The sequence below is a fragment of the Malurus melanocephalus genome, unplaced genomic scaffold, assembly GCF_030028575.1.
Source record: "Malurus melanocephalus ecotype Western Australia unplaced genomic scaffold, MMel_1.1 scaffold_38, whole genome shotgun sequence".
NCBI classification, from domain to species: Eukaryota; Metazoa; Chordata; class Aves; order Passeriformes; family Maluridae; genus Malurus; species Malurus melanocephalus.
The window spans coordinates 210,252-227,745 of record NW_026623270.1 but is presented as its reverse complement, the minus strand read 5'-3'; the positions used below and the strand labels follow the sequence as shown (position 1 = coordinate 227,745).

Genomic DNA, 17,494 nt, shown 5'->3' with positions numbered 1-17,494 from the left:
TCAGGCGGAAATGCACTTTTGAAAAATTCTTTTAAGTGGTGATGATAGGAAGACAGWTGCCATGAATGGACCTGACTGTTGAGAGTTGAATGGTTTGTTAACGAGGCTTACTAGAACTTGGATTCATTATTTCSTTTTCTTAAGACTGACTCCCATGCTGTTCTGCATTGGGATATACATATAGCAGAAACACTAAATTGAAAATATATTTCAGATATTAAAAGTAATTTTTAATATCTTGGTTTGCTTGTTGACAGTGGTTTGCTTTGATACTTTGACACAATTCATGCTGCCTTCACACATATTAATACATCCTGTATCTRTTATGCTAACCAAGAATTCCTTTTTGATTTATGTTTACAGCCGTCGGTCTGGACAGTATACGATGAACCATGACCATTCCAAAAAGATYCCCGATGGAGCATCGTTTGACCGCTCAGGATCCCAGGATTCCTTGGATGAACTGTCTATGGATGACTACTGGAAAGAACTTGAAAACATCCATGAAACCAGAGGAAATAATCACGAGGAACGAGCACTTGTAGTGAAAGAGCCAGATGGTAACGAAATCTATTCTGTGAATGTTCATCAGTTTGCTGATTTAGGGATTTTTCTTCAAGTCTTATTTCAAGAGTTGGCACCCACCTGGCAGCCACCTAACACAGATCAAAAAAGGAGGTCACTTTCCTGAACATCTGCTTTGAAAATTCTGTTGCCACTGATGCATGTCACCAGAAACAGGCAGTGCCCTGAAAGAGTTTTATCAGAGACKAATAAAAGGCTGGTTTTCCTTTGAATGGGATTTGCAGAATATCAGAAAGATGCCTGTACTTGCCAGTCACAGCAATTGAAACTTTATTTGCAGTTTACTGTTGAACTAACTTACCCTTTCGCTCTTTGTGTATATTGTTTGTTATTGTAGCTATTGTGGATAGAAACCTCATGCTTTAGAAGACAAGCCAATGATTAACTGGTTTAAGTATAGTGAGTAACTTTCTACACTTGAAACTATTGTGATTGTTCAGCTGTACTATTTTTGTTTCTCAGAAGCATAAATTATGGGCCACTCCTTTGGGCATGGTCTCAAAAGCTGGGCAATTTTTTTCTCTCAAGTTTCAGTAAATTAAAGCGGTGGATTTGGCATTTTGGTATGGCCTCCACATGAGGAAGAAGAATGTGCTCCATGAGCTTTCAAAGAGATTTGCACTTCAGCCTCCCTGAGCACTTTGAAATGTCACTGCTCTGAAGAGCATAACGTGGGCCCCGCAGAAAACAGCAAGGCTTCCAACTCTTGTGACTGGGGAGCCACAGAGCTTTCTCCAGAGCAGTAGAGCCCATTGTTGTGCAGTGCATGAGCCTCTTCTCCTACTGCAGCTCACAGATGTGGCTGTGCCTGTAGGCTCTGCACCCCCAGCCCCACCGTTCCCATTGGTTTCATGTGCAGCCTTGTTCCCTGGGTTACTGCAGCTGGCTCTGGGGTGAAGCCTGAGTGGGTCAGCGCAGCTGAGTTCTCATCTCGAGCACGTTTGTGTGCCCCACACCTCGTGCAGCACCTCTCCTGCGCATGAGTATTCCTGTGGGATGCTGCTGATAGGGCTGAACGGGCAGGGGCTGGCCTGAAACTGGRCTGTGCAAAGGCAAGGCAGGGGAGGGAGGAGACAACCTTGCTCACAGCTGCTCTGGACTGTAGCCCTTCTTTCCAGCCCAGGTAACAAAACCTGAGAGTCTCGTCAGAGGCTCAGCATTTGGCTGCACAGTCATAGCAAAATTCATGCTTAAATTTTGTCTGTTTTTTTCTGGATGCTGTTAATATTAGGGTGCCCACTTGGACATGCACTGGACATAGTGGTAAAATGCAATCAATAGTGAAGTTGACRTGCCGTCTTTGGAGAATTTTTAGATATCTGATAAATGGAAATATTGCTTGAACATTTGTGAGGGTTGTTGGCATTCAGCACAACCTCAGCTGCCACAGACAGAACTTGGTGTTTTATAGAAAATATCATTAGGGAGATACAGATTTCAGACGTTTTTGCCATCAGTGACAATATTTAATAGCTTTCTCCTCTTTCATGTGCAGTGATCTGTCAATAAGGGATATTTTATCAGCTCTAAGACTAAAACAAAAATTGTTTTGTGGCTGTCAGCAGGCTGGAGACCATGTCATAAGAACTGATGAAAAAATAGTATTAAGGTGACTCCTGTAGGCTGGTTTGCCCTTCATTAAATTGAGCTAGTGGAGKGCTATAGGATTAATGTATCAAGAAAAGTGGGCAGAACCATGTCAGTAAGGGAGCTAAAAAGATTGAGTATCGAACTAAAAATCAACGAAGCAGCAATGATCTGGCTTTCAGACTTACCCATACACATTTTTATCTARGTACATTTATAAAATGGTGTATGATTTTAATGGAAGTGCTGTAGATTATTATAAAGATTGCCACACAGCAATCTGTATAGGATTAACTACTTTAAAAGCTTTGATGTCATTTATTAAACCTTTTGAGGCTCTTTAGAAACAATAGCTTTTTTCCAAGTCATGACAGTGTAAGTAATTCTTAATTGTGTATCGCCTTAATACTTTTCTGTGAATTATACTAACTGTATCATGCCATTAACATCCAGTGTGCTTGGCAGGGGTGAAAAGCCAATGTTTATGCCTTTTTCTGTTTGACTTGCTCAGAGGGAGAACTGGAAGAAGARTGGCTGAAGGAGGCAGGTCTGTCAAATCTGTTTGGAGAGAGCTCTGGAGACTCCCTGGAAAGYATGGTGTTTTTGTCCACACTGACCCGAACCCAGAAAGCTGCGGTGGAAAAGCGAGTAGAGACTGTCACACAAACCATGAGGAAAAAAAACAAACAGCACCAGATTCCTGATGTCAGAGATATCTTCAGGCTACAAAATGACTCAAAGGGAAAAGTGAGTTCCTGTCTGTTGTTTGGTTTGATTCTGGCAGAGTGAARAGAGGGACATGTAAGGATAGGGGGAGAGCAGAGTGGCATTCAGAAGGGATATTTCCAGAAGATCTGCGTCAGAGTTTTCACTGATTTCCGTGGAAATGTTTCACTAAATTTTAGTATTTATAAGAGTATGTATATTGGCTTCATCTTAAAGATGATGAATAGAACAATCTCTCTGTGGTCAAGATATTAATCTGAATTAATGTTCACACAGATGCAAAACTCATGACAGCAATCACCCAAAGAGCTATGAAAAGCCCACTTTTAACTTTGAATGGTTACCTCTTACTGGTGCTTTTGTTTGTTTGTTTGTCTGTTTTTAGAAAAAGRGGGGGAAAAGAGACATCAACCTTACCTCCTTGGTTTGGGCTAGGGCTTTGTGCCTATCAGCTGGAGTCTTAAAACCCATACTAGTTCCCAGGGCTTGTGTGTGTGTTAAACTGTGTGTGGGAAGTTGCTCTGACAGCTCCAAAGGGTCCCAGTTTCCCGTCATGGGATATTGAAGAGAATTCCTCTCCCATATACAGGAAAGAGGAAGGAGGGAAATGGAGACTATGATTAGAATTCCTTTTCCATGGAGAAGGGTATGTGTCCTGCCTGCTCCCTCAGAACTCTGAGATGTTCAGCCATGAGAATGAGACCTGATGGAAGTTMGTGACTGGATTACCTGACCTCTGCTCTGTCCCTTGTTCTCGCTGCTGACACTGCCATCAGTGCCGTGGTTGTGGTGATGGAAAGKACAGTGAATTTTGAGGGGGTTTAACTTCCTCCTTCCCTCAACAGCTTCCTCTCCTTCAGCAACTCCTTTTAAACTCAGTTGAAGTGAAGTGTAGTGGGGGAAGTGGTATATTCTGGAGGCACAACTTCCCYTTCACTGTTCTGCTTTGCCTGTGGTTGCAGAAGAGATATTAACTCCATAAAAGCTTTCTGGGATCTGATTTGTAATTGACTCTACCTGGAAATTACAAGATCTAATAGCAGAGCAATTTAGGTAAAATATCATGTAGCTTAAAGCAGTGCAATTTCTCTTGTGAGTGTGTTATTTCAGCAAAGCACAAGAAATATTCATGTTCCTGTACGTAAGCTTCACACTGTAATGTTTGAAAATTCTATGTCATGGTGTTTGGTAGATTTTTGTTACTCTTAAACAACATGTTTTGATATTGAAGACACCACTGAGAAGTAATGCAAACAGACAAATAATTGTAGGCATTTAAGATGTATAAAACAGATGGTTAAAATATTTATTAAATATGGAAATATTTAGAAAATAACAATTCCAAACCTGTCTCCTTGACAGAAATAAAGTAATACAAGTATAGATCCTCAGACCTTTACTTCATTCCTTTCTCCAAAGGAAGATAATTATTCAGAAATCATTGCTTGTAGTTACACATCTAATCTGTCACAAAAGCCTGTAGTGAAGTATCCTCCACTGCCTTCCTAGGTAACTTGTCTCAGTGCTGTGTTACTGTCCCATCATTAGAAAGCTTTTTATATAACAAAAGAGTACTGAAGCCACCTGCAGCTGTATGAAGTCATTCCAGTTTAATAATAGCCTCCAAAAATCCTGTAACCTCCCTTCATCTGGAGGAAAGCAGGAGGAAAGGTAAAACAATARTGTTGATGTTTTGTATCAACACAATTGTGTTGATGTTTCTCCTAAATTTCCTGCCATATTCCCRAAGAGAAGCAAGACTTTTGGTACCTTGACAGCTTTCCAGTCTGCTTCTGCTGCTTTGTGAAACAGATATAATTTTCTGGGCAGTCGTGCTAACTTCTTCCTCCTCTCCAGATCCCTGATTTAAAAAAAAAAGAGAAGTGAATATATATATTGTATATTCAATAGGATAAATCATTAAAACTTGAATTTGTCTTCACAGTAAGTATGGAGTTATAAATTGCTTGAGTAAAATAYAATTAGAAATACAGAGTGCTAAACATTCATTGTTAATTTGAGTTGCCAAAAAGAGAATGAAAATGGTATGTAGGTAAAAATGTATATATGTATATCCCTATGTATGGGCATGGATTTTCTACATGTTCTGAAATATTTTTGTGTATAGCAGGTGTCATCCAGTTCACAGAATGTGTCACATCTTGAGAGTGGGTAGGGCAGCATTGTAGAAAGGAGAGGATGGTTCAATTCCTTTGTCCTTTTTCATCTCTTGAAAGTGTCCTGGTTTTGCTGTTAGAAATCTAAGCTGTAAGCATGGATATTAATGCCAGGCTGCCCTGTAAAAGGGATGGGATTGCTCTCTAGGGGAACCATGTCAGCTTTTTCAAGAGWAAGGAATTTGGTCTGAGTTAGTCAAAATGTCTCCTCCAGACTGCCTTTCCGTATCTTTTCCRGTGCAAACCACGGCTTCAGGTCAGACTTAATTTTCTTATTCTTTCCCACTCTGGAAAATAAAGTCCTTCATCTGCTTAGCCTTCTAGGAAGAGGAAGAATTGACTTAATTATTACTCTTTTAATTACCTATTTTTCAGATCCCCTTAGCCTTTGGGCAGGGGTTTTCTGCTGAAACACAGGATGTACTTTTGCATACCCGAATTGCAGGAGTGTGTGCTGTAATCCTGCACAGAGTCAAAGGAGTTTCTGCAACTATGCCCTAGGTTTTTCTAGGCATGCATATTTATTGTTCCTTTCTTAGGTCTGTGATGGAAGTGAACCTTCAACTGTGAGAACAACTGAAAACAAAAGTGAGACACATGATGRAACAAAAGGTAATGCCAAATTACTCTCTGTTTTATTTGTTGTTCTTTTGGTTTGTATATGTTCATCTACACAAGCTACTACATGGGTCCATATTTTAGTAACTTTTCAGCAAAATAAATTATAATGAGAAACCTGTTCTGTACTGCATTGTTGCTATGTAAAATTTTAAGTGTGCCTTGAAGTAGTATTCTCTGAGCCACCTGAGAAACCCTGTTTATTATTAGAGACCATCTTAAGCTATCTGTGAGATGTCKTCTCTCATGGTTTATGATCCTTAATTTATCCCTTCTGGTCTATCTCTGCTCTACAGTACAGGAAATGTAGGCCTATGCACAAACTCATCAATGCATACAAAAGAATAAAACCAAATGGACTATAAGCAAAAAAAAAAGAGGACTGGACTATAAGCATCAAAAAAAACTGTGAGAACTGGCTATATAGCTGTAGCTCAAATTAGAAGAAAAACAGATATTAAAGAAAAAAAAAATTGTTTACTTTTTCAAGGAAAATGGAAATGAAATAGCATTYTGTGTGTAGAGGTTGTGTTCAGTGGTGTGTGATCATACGAGAGGTGCAGTGCCCATGGAGCACTCTTTCCTCTCACTGCCAGGATAATGCATCACAGAAGTCCTTAGCTGATTCCATAGTTTCTGTTTTGAGGGCATGCATTTTCATGAAAGACTTTGACAGAGCTTTCTGCTGTTCTTCAGGTCCAATAATAGAAGGGTGGCTGTCCTGCCTCAGGTTAGGTGTTTTCAAAGTAAGGGTTGCACTATGTCTGYGATACCACCATACCCACTCCTGTAAAGATCAGGTTATTTACCTGCAGYCATTTAAGCTTTAAGATGCTGCACTGTTACTCTGCTTTGTTTGTATATTGCCTTTTTTACTTTCTGGGGGAYTGGATAGTATATGGRTGTTACRCTGAACCCTATRCCCACATTAAGCAGGCAGATMAAGTTACCTAGTGCAAGTTAGTTAGCTGTAATTAAGCCACCAAATAAAGTTCTGCTTCAGTTCTAGAATTCTGTAGCAGTAGCATTTTTGAAAAAATTGTTAATTTAGAATTAGACTTGGAAAACAGTAATGGACAATACAGAATGTGCATCGAAGTTGAAGTGGGAGACGTGAATATAAACCAGCCCTGAGTAACACTGTATCTGTGTGTGTTTCCAGACCTGTGTATTTCCCTCCTGCCCTCCCAGCATACCTCACTCCAATAAGAGCAGAAAAAAAAATTGGGAGGACTGCCAGACTGCTGGTTCAGCACAAGGGAAGGAAGAGATGCCTGGTGCTTGTGTCAATAAACTTCACTRTAGGATTCAGAGCTGGAAAATTACCAAGCAATTATTACTGAGTTTTTATCACATCTGGTTCTTTTTTTTTTCCCTGTGGCCCTGATGAACTCTTCAGAAATGGGAAGTTCTGAAAGGCAAATCCCATATGGTAGCTCTCCTCAGCACAGATTGTGATGGGGATGGTAAATGCAGTCTGCTTACATCCTGATACACTCCTGCTCTAGTCAACATGCTACAGTGGGCTCTGATCCCAGGATTGGAGAAGGAAGGAAAAATCAGTTCAATTTGCAGTCAAACCATGGAAGTTTGGTGGCGTTAAAAGCACCACACCTGTTTCAGTGCTRTGCTGTGATCTTTCCTCCAGAATGATGAGCAAATTAGTGTTATACAAACAGTGAATGAATTTCAGGCAAGAAGTAAACAGTGTCTGATACTTCAGAGATATGAAATATTTATGAAATCCAAATCCAAGGACATTTTTTTAAAAATAGAAACCCTCATTGACACAGAAGTAGTCCCAGTTCTACCTGGAAGAATATGAACATAGTCTCAGACATTATTACAAAAARCTTAAATTGAGACATCTTAAAATTGTTCTGGTAAAAAACTCTTCTTGTTCATACTTCAAAGGTGATGACTGTTCCTAATGTGATATTTGAATACTGCATTCCCAAGTGCTTCTGCCAGACTCTAGATGTTAGTGGTTTGCCCTTAGAGCACACCTGGGCTGTGTGAACCTGTGATCACTTCTCCTTTTTTACCTGTCCAACCTTCTTYCTTGACTAAATAGTATATGCAAACTCACAGAATAGTAAGTGCCTTTCTTTCCTGTAGGTATGGAGTATGGCTACAGGAAACAAAAATTCAGAATCATAAATTAAGCTCTCAAAAGGCATTATGATTTTAACAATCCATAACACTCACCAAAGGCCTGCAAAGCTAGCAATATGTTCAGTGCATACAGAGGAAAAAAGTAATTTTTTTGGAATCCTGTGAAAAGGAGTAAATAATTGTGTTGGTTGAGACCTCTCAAAACTAAAAGGAAATAATAAAACATATGAAAAGCTAATTACTTATTAGCTTAAATAGGGGAGCAGCAGAAGTCAGTTTACTATGACTACAGTTGTCTTTCTGAACATAGGATTAGCTACAGGGGAAGAATAATAGATAAGACCTCTGTATAAGGGCAGTTTCAAAGCCTAACAATCTAGAGTGGATGAAGGAATTGTGTGTAATATGAGGATAAAGAGCAATAATGTTTGTTTCTTGATAGGGAAAAAAAACTGAAATGTGGTYGTGGTTTTTAATTAAAGAGTTTGTTTTTGCTTTTCATTTTGCATGATAAATGAGAAACCTATTGCTGAAGTAATAGTGTCAGTGAAAAGATTACAGAGTTTTTTGTTTTCAATTTATAACCATCTATRAACTAGCATTTTAGCAAAATGCTTTGTCAGTCAAAGAGAAAAAATCATTCTGCCTTTCCAATTGTAAATTAAGGTCTGTCAGATTAGCTCCATTGGTCTATTCTCAAGATTCTCTAGCAAAACTWAAGTTATAGCATGGTTGGCATTTGCAATGTTTCCTTGTTTTMTTCACATCATTTTATGTGATCTTTTAATAGCTCTGTGAACTAAGGAAAGTGTACAGAACKCATGTAAAATATGGTTTCCACTTCCTCATAGACAATATTTACATGTTTCGGTATCACATTTGCATTTCTCTCATTAAATACTGCRTGTAGTTGGCAGCTTGGCAGAACACCAAGGCTACTTCCTCTTACAGCTGCTGCCTAGTTCAGGAATGTACAACAATAGGAGCAAGGCAACTGAGAAGAAACTCCCCACAACAGCAGCATTTCCAGAACCTTTAAAATGTGCAGAGCATTACTGAGACATCTGCTTTACATGACACCTTGGTATGACCAGAGGACTGAAATAGGAGCTACTGCTTTTTTGTTTGTTAACATCAGATCCCTCCTGGGCTGGTAGGAGGTATGTAGGTCAGGTATAGGCCACATTAGCATGACAACAGTTTTGGGAGAACAGGAAACTGTCTTCATTCAGTTTGGATGCATTAARCAGTTTATATGATATGTATGGATCTATACACAGGGAGGCCAAGGATCACAGTCAGAGATGAATTTGACCTTAGATATGTTTGCCTATGAGGACTCGGATATCCCTTTACCAAAAGGAGCAGCTCTAGTTTCAAGATCAGCTTAATCTTTAGTGTATGCCCTAGGCATTTTGGGGTCTGTGGAAAGTGAGCAGAAGCCACTCTGGAAAAAGCAAGTGATGAGTAGCACACACAACCAGCAAAATTTAGAAATGTTTTATTCTACTTCTCACAGCATTGCTTGGTTGTAAGTAGAGTCAAAGTATTAACTCAAATCCACCTTCCCTCTCTGAAAGGGTCTCAGCTTAGGTAARTACTTTGACATGGGAGTGGTTGTGTGAAGCACTGAGCCTTACCAGAGAGTGGCTGTGGTGGCTTCAGCCATTTGCTTGTCTGTCAGGTCCCCTGACTGTGGCCCTGGGTAACTGAGGTTATTTTCAGGACTTGCTCTAAAGAATKTCAGAGAATAGTCTTAGTTTTGTGTTTTTCAATGAGATACAGATATAATTTAGAAAAATTGTCAAGTTGGTGTGATTTTTTTCAAACTTCCTGCTTTATGTGGTGTTAGGATTTGCATGCGTGCAGCTCAGTTCTTTTACAGACTGCTGATGCTATCAGTGGAGAGCAGCACTTCCCTGACTCCTCTTAATCAGCCCATCTGCAGGCCTCCCCCTGCCTCAGGATCAGCTTTTGCTGTACTTGTAACTATTTCCTGGGAACTGGTTTCTGTTTTGGCTCAGAGCAGTTAGTCCAGACGAAACAAAAATTTCCTGCAGCAGCATCGAAGAATTAGTTTATGATGTTATACAACATTCTGACTCTGAAACATTCACTGCTCATGGTTCTCCTTCTCAACTCATGCCCATTTCCATCCACTTTTCCTGCACTTGTGGTGCACTAGCTTTGAACAGGCTGCAGTCACCTCTGAGTAGGTGCCAGTGGCAGAATCATGGTCCCAGGACTGGGGAAGTGATTCTTCCTCTGTACTCAGTACTGGGGAGGCTACACGTCAAGTTCTGTGTCCAGTTCTGAGCCCCTCAGTTCAGGAAGGACATTTAGGGGCTGGAACATGTCCAGAGGAGGATAACAGAGCTGGTGAAAGGTCTGCAGCATAAATTTTATGAGGAGAGGCTGAGGGAGCTGAGGTTGTTTGGCCTGGACAAAAAGAGGCTCAGGGGAATCTTACCACTCTGTACCACTGCCTGGAAAGGAGGGTGTAGCCATGTGGCCTCTTCCTCTTCTCCCAGGCAGCCAGTGACAGGACAAGAGGAAATGGCCTCAAGCCATGCCAGGAGAGGTTTAGGTTGGATATTAAGGAGAAGTTCTTCACAGAAGGGCTGATCAGATATTTGAGTGGACTGCCCAGGGAGATTGTGGAGTCCCTGGAGGCATTTAAGGAAAGACTGGGCAATGCYGTGGTGTAGTTGACATAGTGGTGTTTGGTCATAGGTTGGGCTCCATGATCTCAAACGTGTTTTCCAACCAAAATGATTCTGTGACTTTACTTTTTTGTAGTACTGAAGCCTGGAAACCTTCTGTGATTCTGTACAAGGAACAAGTAATGTCTTGTACAGGGAACCTAGTCCTTGATGTATATTTTTGGATACACCATCATTAGAGAGATGGTGGAGAGACTGAAAACTTCCTTAGGCTTTGATGCTTTGTATTAGTGTTTTTTGCAATCTAATTTTCCTCTTGTTTCTTTTGCGATATATTTTAACTTCAGACTAAAARCAGTGGTTGATTTGCTGTGAAATTGGGAAACTCATTTTTCTAAAAGCAGAACTGCCTCTCCTTTTTTTTTTGATTCTTTATTCCTGTAACAAAAAATGTTCTATATTTGTCTGGTGTTTGATTTGCTTAAGGAACAAAGAAGGAGAAGTAAGGCCATTGTTGTGTACTTAGCCCTTCCCTATGTCATGGAAGCATGCCCAAACAATTTTGAGGAATCCAGACTCCTCAGGCTGAGGTGAGAACAGGAATGATGGAAGAAATATATGATCTGTGTACTCCCTATTATTCTCAGATGTTAATGCTTTGGATCACAGAGGACACATTCTCTTGCTTTTCAAATTTTGTCAGCAGAAAAATTTGCTGATTTGTTTGTARGATGTTACAGTCTTTCAGGCTGGAGAGTGTTTGACGGCAAGAAACTTCTGATGCCAAAGCTCTTTGGCTCTGCAAGATTCTGGGAGTCTGCTGTTTGTTTGAGGTGGATTGCTCTATCTTTTCATAATAGGTAAATAGGAGAGAAAACCTCATGCCTTGGCAAAATCGAAGAAGAAAGCCTACAAAGCTGAACCCTTTTCAGTATAGGTAAATAGGTGAGAAAATCTCCTGCCTTGGCAAAATTGTTGAAGAAAACCTGCAAAACTGAACCCTTTTCAGTAGCTACAACTGATACAAAAAATACAGAAAATAGTGACTTTACAACCAGAAAGTCCACTGCTTACACAGGATTTACTTCTACTTGGTTTAAAACTTACTCTTATGCACTGAGTGGTGCTCARTTGTGCTGCTGTTGATTTTTAGCTTTTTCTTTTATGGTGTTTTCACCACAGGTCCAAAGTTCAGTCTTGGAACAGATGAGCAGAAGAGCCTACTTGAAGACATGCCATCTTCAGACACTGACATCAATTTGGAGATATCATTTGCAGAACAGGCAGCTAATCTCAAAGACAGCTCAGTAGGCAAAATGTGCAAAGGTGGAGGGAGTGACACTCTTCTCCCGGTAGGTGTTTCTTATTTATTCCCCTTTTTTTTTTAACTAGAGGTACTGTTTGGGTGAAATTTATCTGATAGGGAATTAGTCTTAGAAGCTTTGTAGAGACAGAGCTTCTCAAGGTATCTAATTTTTGGGAATTTTATGCTCAATAACATGAAAATWGCTACATTTATGCCTATTTATGTACCTGTGTTTCTGACAAAATGCACTCTATATGTAAGCAATAATGAACTGGTAATATTAAGCTGGAATGGTGGTATAGTGGTAGTTGTACATAAACTGTGTCTTGCTTTGTTTGCCACCCCTTCTCCTGTTATCTGAGGTGAGATGCTTTGCCTCTAAGAATAAACTCTGTTGTAATTTTAAAAGGGTTGGTGGATGCCTGTAGAAACCTTGTGTGCAGGTAGGTGAGGGATGAGATGAAGAGTTCATTGTGTTTAGAATTGTGTTTAGAAGTTGGAGGTCTGAAGTCAAAAGGCAGGAAATTAAGGATTAATTTAAACTCAGTTTTCTTTCCAACTCTTAATTTTAAAAGGCTGTTACTGAATTAATCCATATAAATAAAAAAGAAAACCTCCAAGGGATTTGGTTGTCAATCCTCAGAAATATCTGAGGATCTCTTTCTGCCTAAGTCCATGAACATGCAGTTACATATGACCTGTGAACTAATGACTGGTGTGAAAATCATCCTTTTTGATTTTTTTTTTCTGACTCTATATGCACACATGTCTGGGTAAACACAGTTTCTGAATTCATGTTTCCCAGTTCTTCAGACACTTAATTTAGATAAGGACATATGCAATTCTTCAAGTAGTAATTAACCTGTGTATCCTAGTTTAAACATTATAAACCAGACTTWAATGGATATTTAGAGATGGKTTCTAAAGTGTTTGAGTCATGTTTCTCTAATGCAGCCTATAACAAGGAGATAAAGGCTATGCTCTAACTCTTGGATATATGCATATATATGTGCATATTTCATACATTAGCTYTGCTTCTGGCTGGGTTTGTGAAGGATTGCTCAAAGACATGGCTGTGGGATTTCTTCTTCAGTTACAAAAGGAACTGCAAAGTGACGGAAAGGGAGTTACCTGTTCAAAGCTACAATTGATTGGTTGCACCTTCATCATTGGCAGCTATTTTTAAACGAACATGTTTGTGCAAGTAAATGAAAGCTAATGGTGGGGAACTGACTACATATCTACCATTTGTAAATTATGTTTATGCTTTGGTATGTGCCCTTGTAGTCAGGTACCATAATCAGCAATTCATCTGTGCCATTATTGGGTTTGTACAGGATAAGAAAAAATTCGGGAGTGTAATATGTCTTTTCACGTGGAAGAAAGTCTTGTTAACCTTCCTGTTTTGAGTYATGGGTACATAGAAACCTGCTGGTGAGAGATGGAGTTAGAAAGCTCAATGAGTTKGGAAGTCCCTCTCCCTTACCCTTTCAAATAAGGGTGAGGGAAAGGGACTTTTCCTGAAAGAAAGAATCTCTCTCCCTCACCCTATAAACCTTGTATTGGTCCCTGACTGCAGCCTCTGAGTATCTTGTGCAGTGGAAATGAGCCATAATTAAGTGTCCCTCGTCCCCAAGAAGAAAACCCCTTTATTTTATTATTGTGGCAGCCAGATATTTTGTGTGCACAAATGCAAAGGGATTTCTATCCTTATTGCACATGCATAGGATTGTTTGTGGACGGCCATTTCCACCACTGTCAACTGGCAAAGGATGCAGAAGGTGGAAAGTAGGTGATTGTGAGCAGGACAAATGCAGACTCTTTTTGGGGGTGCCAAGAAAAAGGGCAAGAATTAAAGGACACAAGTGACTAATGGGGAAATTTTGTTTTGCAAAGTTGAGAAAGTCCCCATGTTCCGCACTGAAACGAGTTTCTGCATGGGTTATGGCGAATTTTCAAAATTCGTTTGAACAGCACAACAAGCAATCTGATCAGACTTTGAATTTAGCCTTGCTTTGAGCAGCAGCTGAATTAGGTGACCTCCAGGAATCACTGGGAACCTAAATCTTCTYATTATTTTAAGATCTTCTGCTTTTTAACCTGTTTGGGGGATTCTCCCATGATTTAGTCAGTAACAGCAGGCTTCKTGATGAAAGGTTGTACCCTGAAGGAAGCCAACCTTTGAGCTAAGTAATTGGTCATGACTTGGATTAATCACCATGCTGCAAATCTCTGCTTTTAGAATTTCAGACTGCCAAAGGACAAAACAGGTACCACAAAGATYGGTGACCTAGCTCCTCAGGACATGAAGAAAGTTTATTCTTTAGCACTGATTGAATTAACTGCCCTCTATGACATACTTGGGACAGAATTCAAGCAGCARAAAGCTGTAAAAATGAAAACCAAAGGTAAGTTGGTGTTTTGTATTCCAAACCAATTGAATCTGTTTAATCCAACAAATGCACCCTGTTCTTTATGATTTTCCAGCAGAAAATTTATATATAATGTAAAAACAGTAACGTAGGTCCTGAGCAATGTTTAATTTTACACCTTAACTCAAGGAAAGTTTTAAACAAGCTCAGTGGCAAAATATCTCCAGATTTTTGTCTATAGTTAAAACTCAAGACAGTCACTGAGCAGATAAAGGAGTGAGGGGAAACAATCTTAGTAGCATTTCATGTAACAAGAATTGCTTCACAGAAGTTTGTGTATGTTGATTTATTCCCGAAGAACATGTGCATATGCTCTTTGTGGGTATATTCCTGATTTCTTGAAGGTGGGTGCTGGTCTACTTTCACTGTTGGACTAAATAATCTTAAAGRTCTTTTTCAATCTAAATTATTCTGTTAGTCTACCTGACTTTTTGTTTTTGTTGCTCTGGGTGGGAGATACTGGGAACCTTTGACACTTGTGTCCTATTCTGTCTGGCACAGCCTTTCTTGTGTCATATAGGCCTTCCCATCCAGTGTTGGCTTAGGCTGTAATGCAGTTCTTACACTGACTGTCATCATATAAAGTGGAAGATTTAAACTGTTGCAGGGAGGCAGASACAGCTGCAACACTTCATTTTCCTCTGCAAGCCATTGGAGTATATGTGTAATTACAGTGCTTTTCTTGGGAGCACAGAAAACATGGAAAACAGCTTCAGGATGCTAGAGGTTTTCAGTGCTTTGTTTGGTTTTTGTATTTTTGGCTTCTGCTAAATGCTTTACAAGAGCTTGAAATGTGTTACCAGTTAATCACTAGCCTGCTTTGGCCAAAGCTCTGTTGTCAAGGTTCAGTGAATGTGACAGTGCAATAGCTCACTTTAAATAATTGAATGCAACAGAGARCATTGAGAGATACACAGCAAGGTGCAATAGATTCTTCAGAATATGCTTTTCACTTTACAGTTGTCGTAAATAGCTTTTTTAATGCAAAAGGCATACATGAAACATCTACAAGACCTTGATCGCTTGAATGCATTTTGTTCTTGCAGAAGTGCTCGTGCTGTCACTAATAAACAGAGACAAAGCACTTTCTTYTCTTGCATTTTGGGTCATGGTTTTACCTGCTTCTTACAAAATTAATTGTTTATTGAATTTCACTCTCAGCATTATTATCTGAATGACAGRCATTCATAAAATGTTGAATTGATTACAGGCTCTTTTAAAAGGTAAAAAAGATAGGTTAGACTTGTTGCAACGTGTAGGAAATACACAATAATGCCACCTTTTCTGCCAAGCAAATCTGGTATTGCAATGTACTGCCTTCAGTGCCTTGTTGCTCTGTCTGACCCTTACCTCTTCACCCCTGAATGTTGTTTGACCAATTGATTCATACAGTGGTGGGACTATTCGCTTTCCCCTTTGTGCTTGAGTATGTAAAGATGATGAAAACATCATTCTTCTGGGCAGTGCTGCACCCAGCCTTTTTATTGACCTCCTGGAGTTTCTTTTTTCAACCACATCTCAATGGGAACTTTTATTATTGACAATCCCTTCAATATAATAAAGCTTTGGGGGTATGGATATTGTATGTATGAGTCCCTTGTATTGTATAGGTAGACGTTTATGCTGACAGAGATACAAGAACTTCTGGTTCGACACTGAAATTGATTTTTCTTTGACGTATATCATATTTCCTCAAGGGCTGACAGYTTTTTTTAGTAATTGCATCTGTTCTGTGTTCAATATTGGCAYGGCATCGTACCAAGCAGTACTTTTTAACTACATGTATTGTTATATGCTGTTCCAGAAAAATTGCACATACAGCAATTATCAGTACTCCTGACAGAGAAGTTCTGTGTCAGCAAACTTTGGGTTAGTCATTTTAGCATTGCTCTCTTTAAATGGTCATTCACTTCTATTCAACTGGGCCATAACACGAGAGTCCCATTTACGTGAAGACTAAGGTTCATTTTTCATCAGGGCTAAATTAACTGTGACTGAATTTGTTTTAAAAAAAATTGAATTGCTTTAGCCCTATTGTAAAAGTTATTTTCTAACCAAGAATTAACTGTACTTTCGCTTTTTACAAAAACCCCAAACCAACTGTGGGTTGGTTATCTTGCTATACTGCCAATGCTCTATAATTCAAAAGCATTGGAGTTGAAAAGCTGTTATTTCTAAACCCTCCTAGAGAAAAGTGTTCAGAGTAACTCTGGGTGCTAATTGTATTTGTCTCATTTTAGTGACCAAGTTCTGGATACTTTACTCATGCCATTTCCCCCTTAACTCTAAAACTTGTGTTGAGTAAAGAATCTGCATGGCAGGGTCATCATCACACCCATTCTGCAAACCAGAACTGTGCAGATGGTTCATTTATGCAATTTGCTTTACTGTGCCGCAGAATGTGTGGTTGGCAAACTGAAATCAAAACAGAGGACTCCTGAGGAAGAGATGATGAATTCTCTTAACCAGAATATTTTGTAATAACTTGATTGACAAAGACATTAAAACAATTTAAACAAAARGTCAATATCTCTGAATGTGTTGAATAGACTTTCTGCTTTAGAAATGTGGGTTTATGCCAGTTTTACATGCCCTGAAAAAGATGTGGATAATATCTCAGTTTCTTTTGCTTTATTCTTCAGACTCTGGCTTGTTTGGTGTCCCACTGTCACTTTTACTGGAACAGGATCAGAAGAAGGTCCCAGGAACCAAGATCCCACTGATTTTTCAAAAGGTAAATAAGAAGTCAACTTTTTATATACATGTAAATGACAACAGCAGAACATTTTGTCCTGTGTTTATTTGCTTCCTGTGGCAGTTTTCATTATAACACTCTAATGCATCTGAGCTATTGTAACATTTTTTTGCAACTTTACTTACTAACTGAGTAAATGTGATGCTTTGCATTGTATATCAGACTTATTTTGAATTAAAGAAATAAACTCACAGGGCAGGTGCTTTTCCAGAAGTCTTGTTGCTTGTTAGTACGTGGGGGTGTGCTTTGGCTCRTAAGAGGTCTTGGTAATGGGGGAGATAATTGGAAAAATGATGGAGACCCTGGATTTACTGCCCACACATAGCACATCTCATTTCATGAGAAGAAAAGAAACTACTGTGTGTGGACCTGTCCTTACACTGACAGAAGCTCAGTGATCTATCACCACTATTTCAGTGTGTTTGTGGATGTGATTGTTATTTTTTGAGAAACAGAAATCTCAGAGTAGTTTTGCATCGTGGTCTGAAAACTACTGCAGTGTCATTCATGCCAGAAATTACTTCCTCAGG

At 39.3% G+C, this 17,494-nt stretch overlaps 1 protein-coding gene across 1 annotated transcript in view; it reads left to right on the top strand.

The window, feature by feature from the left end:
* ARHGAP18 (Rho GTPase activating protein 18) overlaps window positions 1-17,494 on the top strand; it is a 69,678-nt gene that overhangs the window by 29,335 nt on the left and 22,849 nt on the right. The window contains exons 2-7 of the mRNA XM_057364352.1: window positions 364-560; window positions 2,684-2,919; window positions 5,615-5,687; window positions 11,654-11,823; window positions 14,020-14,185; window positions 16,852-16,943. Of these exons, the coding sequence (XP_057220335.1) occupies window positions 364-560; window positions 2,684-2,919; window positions 5,615-5,687; window positions 11,654-11,823; window positions 14,020-14,185; window positions 16,852-16,943 (934 nt within the window). The remainder of the gene's footprint in view (window positions 1-363; window positions 561-2,683; window positions 2,920-5,614; window positions 5,688-11,653; window positions 11,824-14,019; window positions 14,186-16,851; window positions 16,944-17,494) is intronic.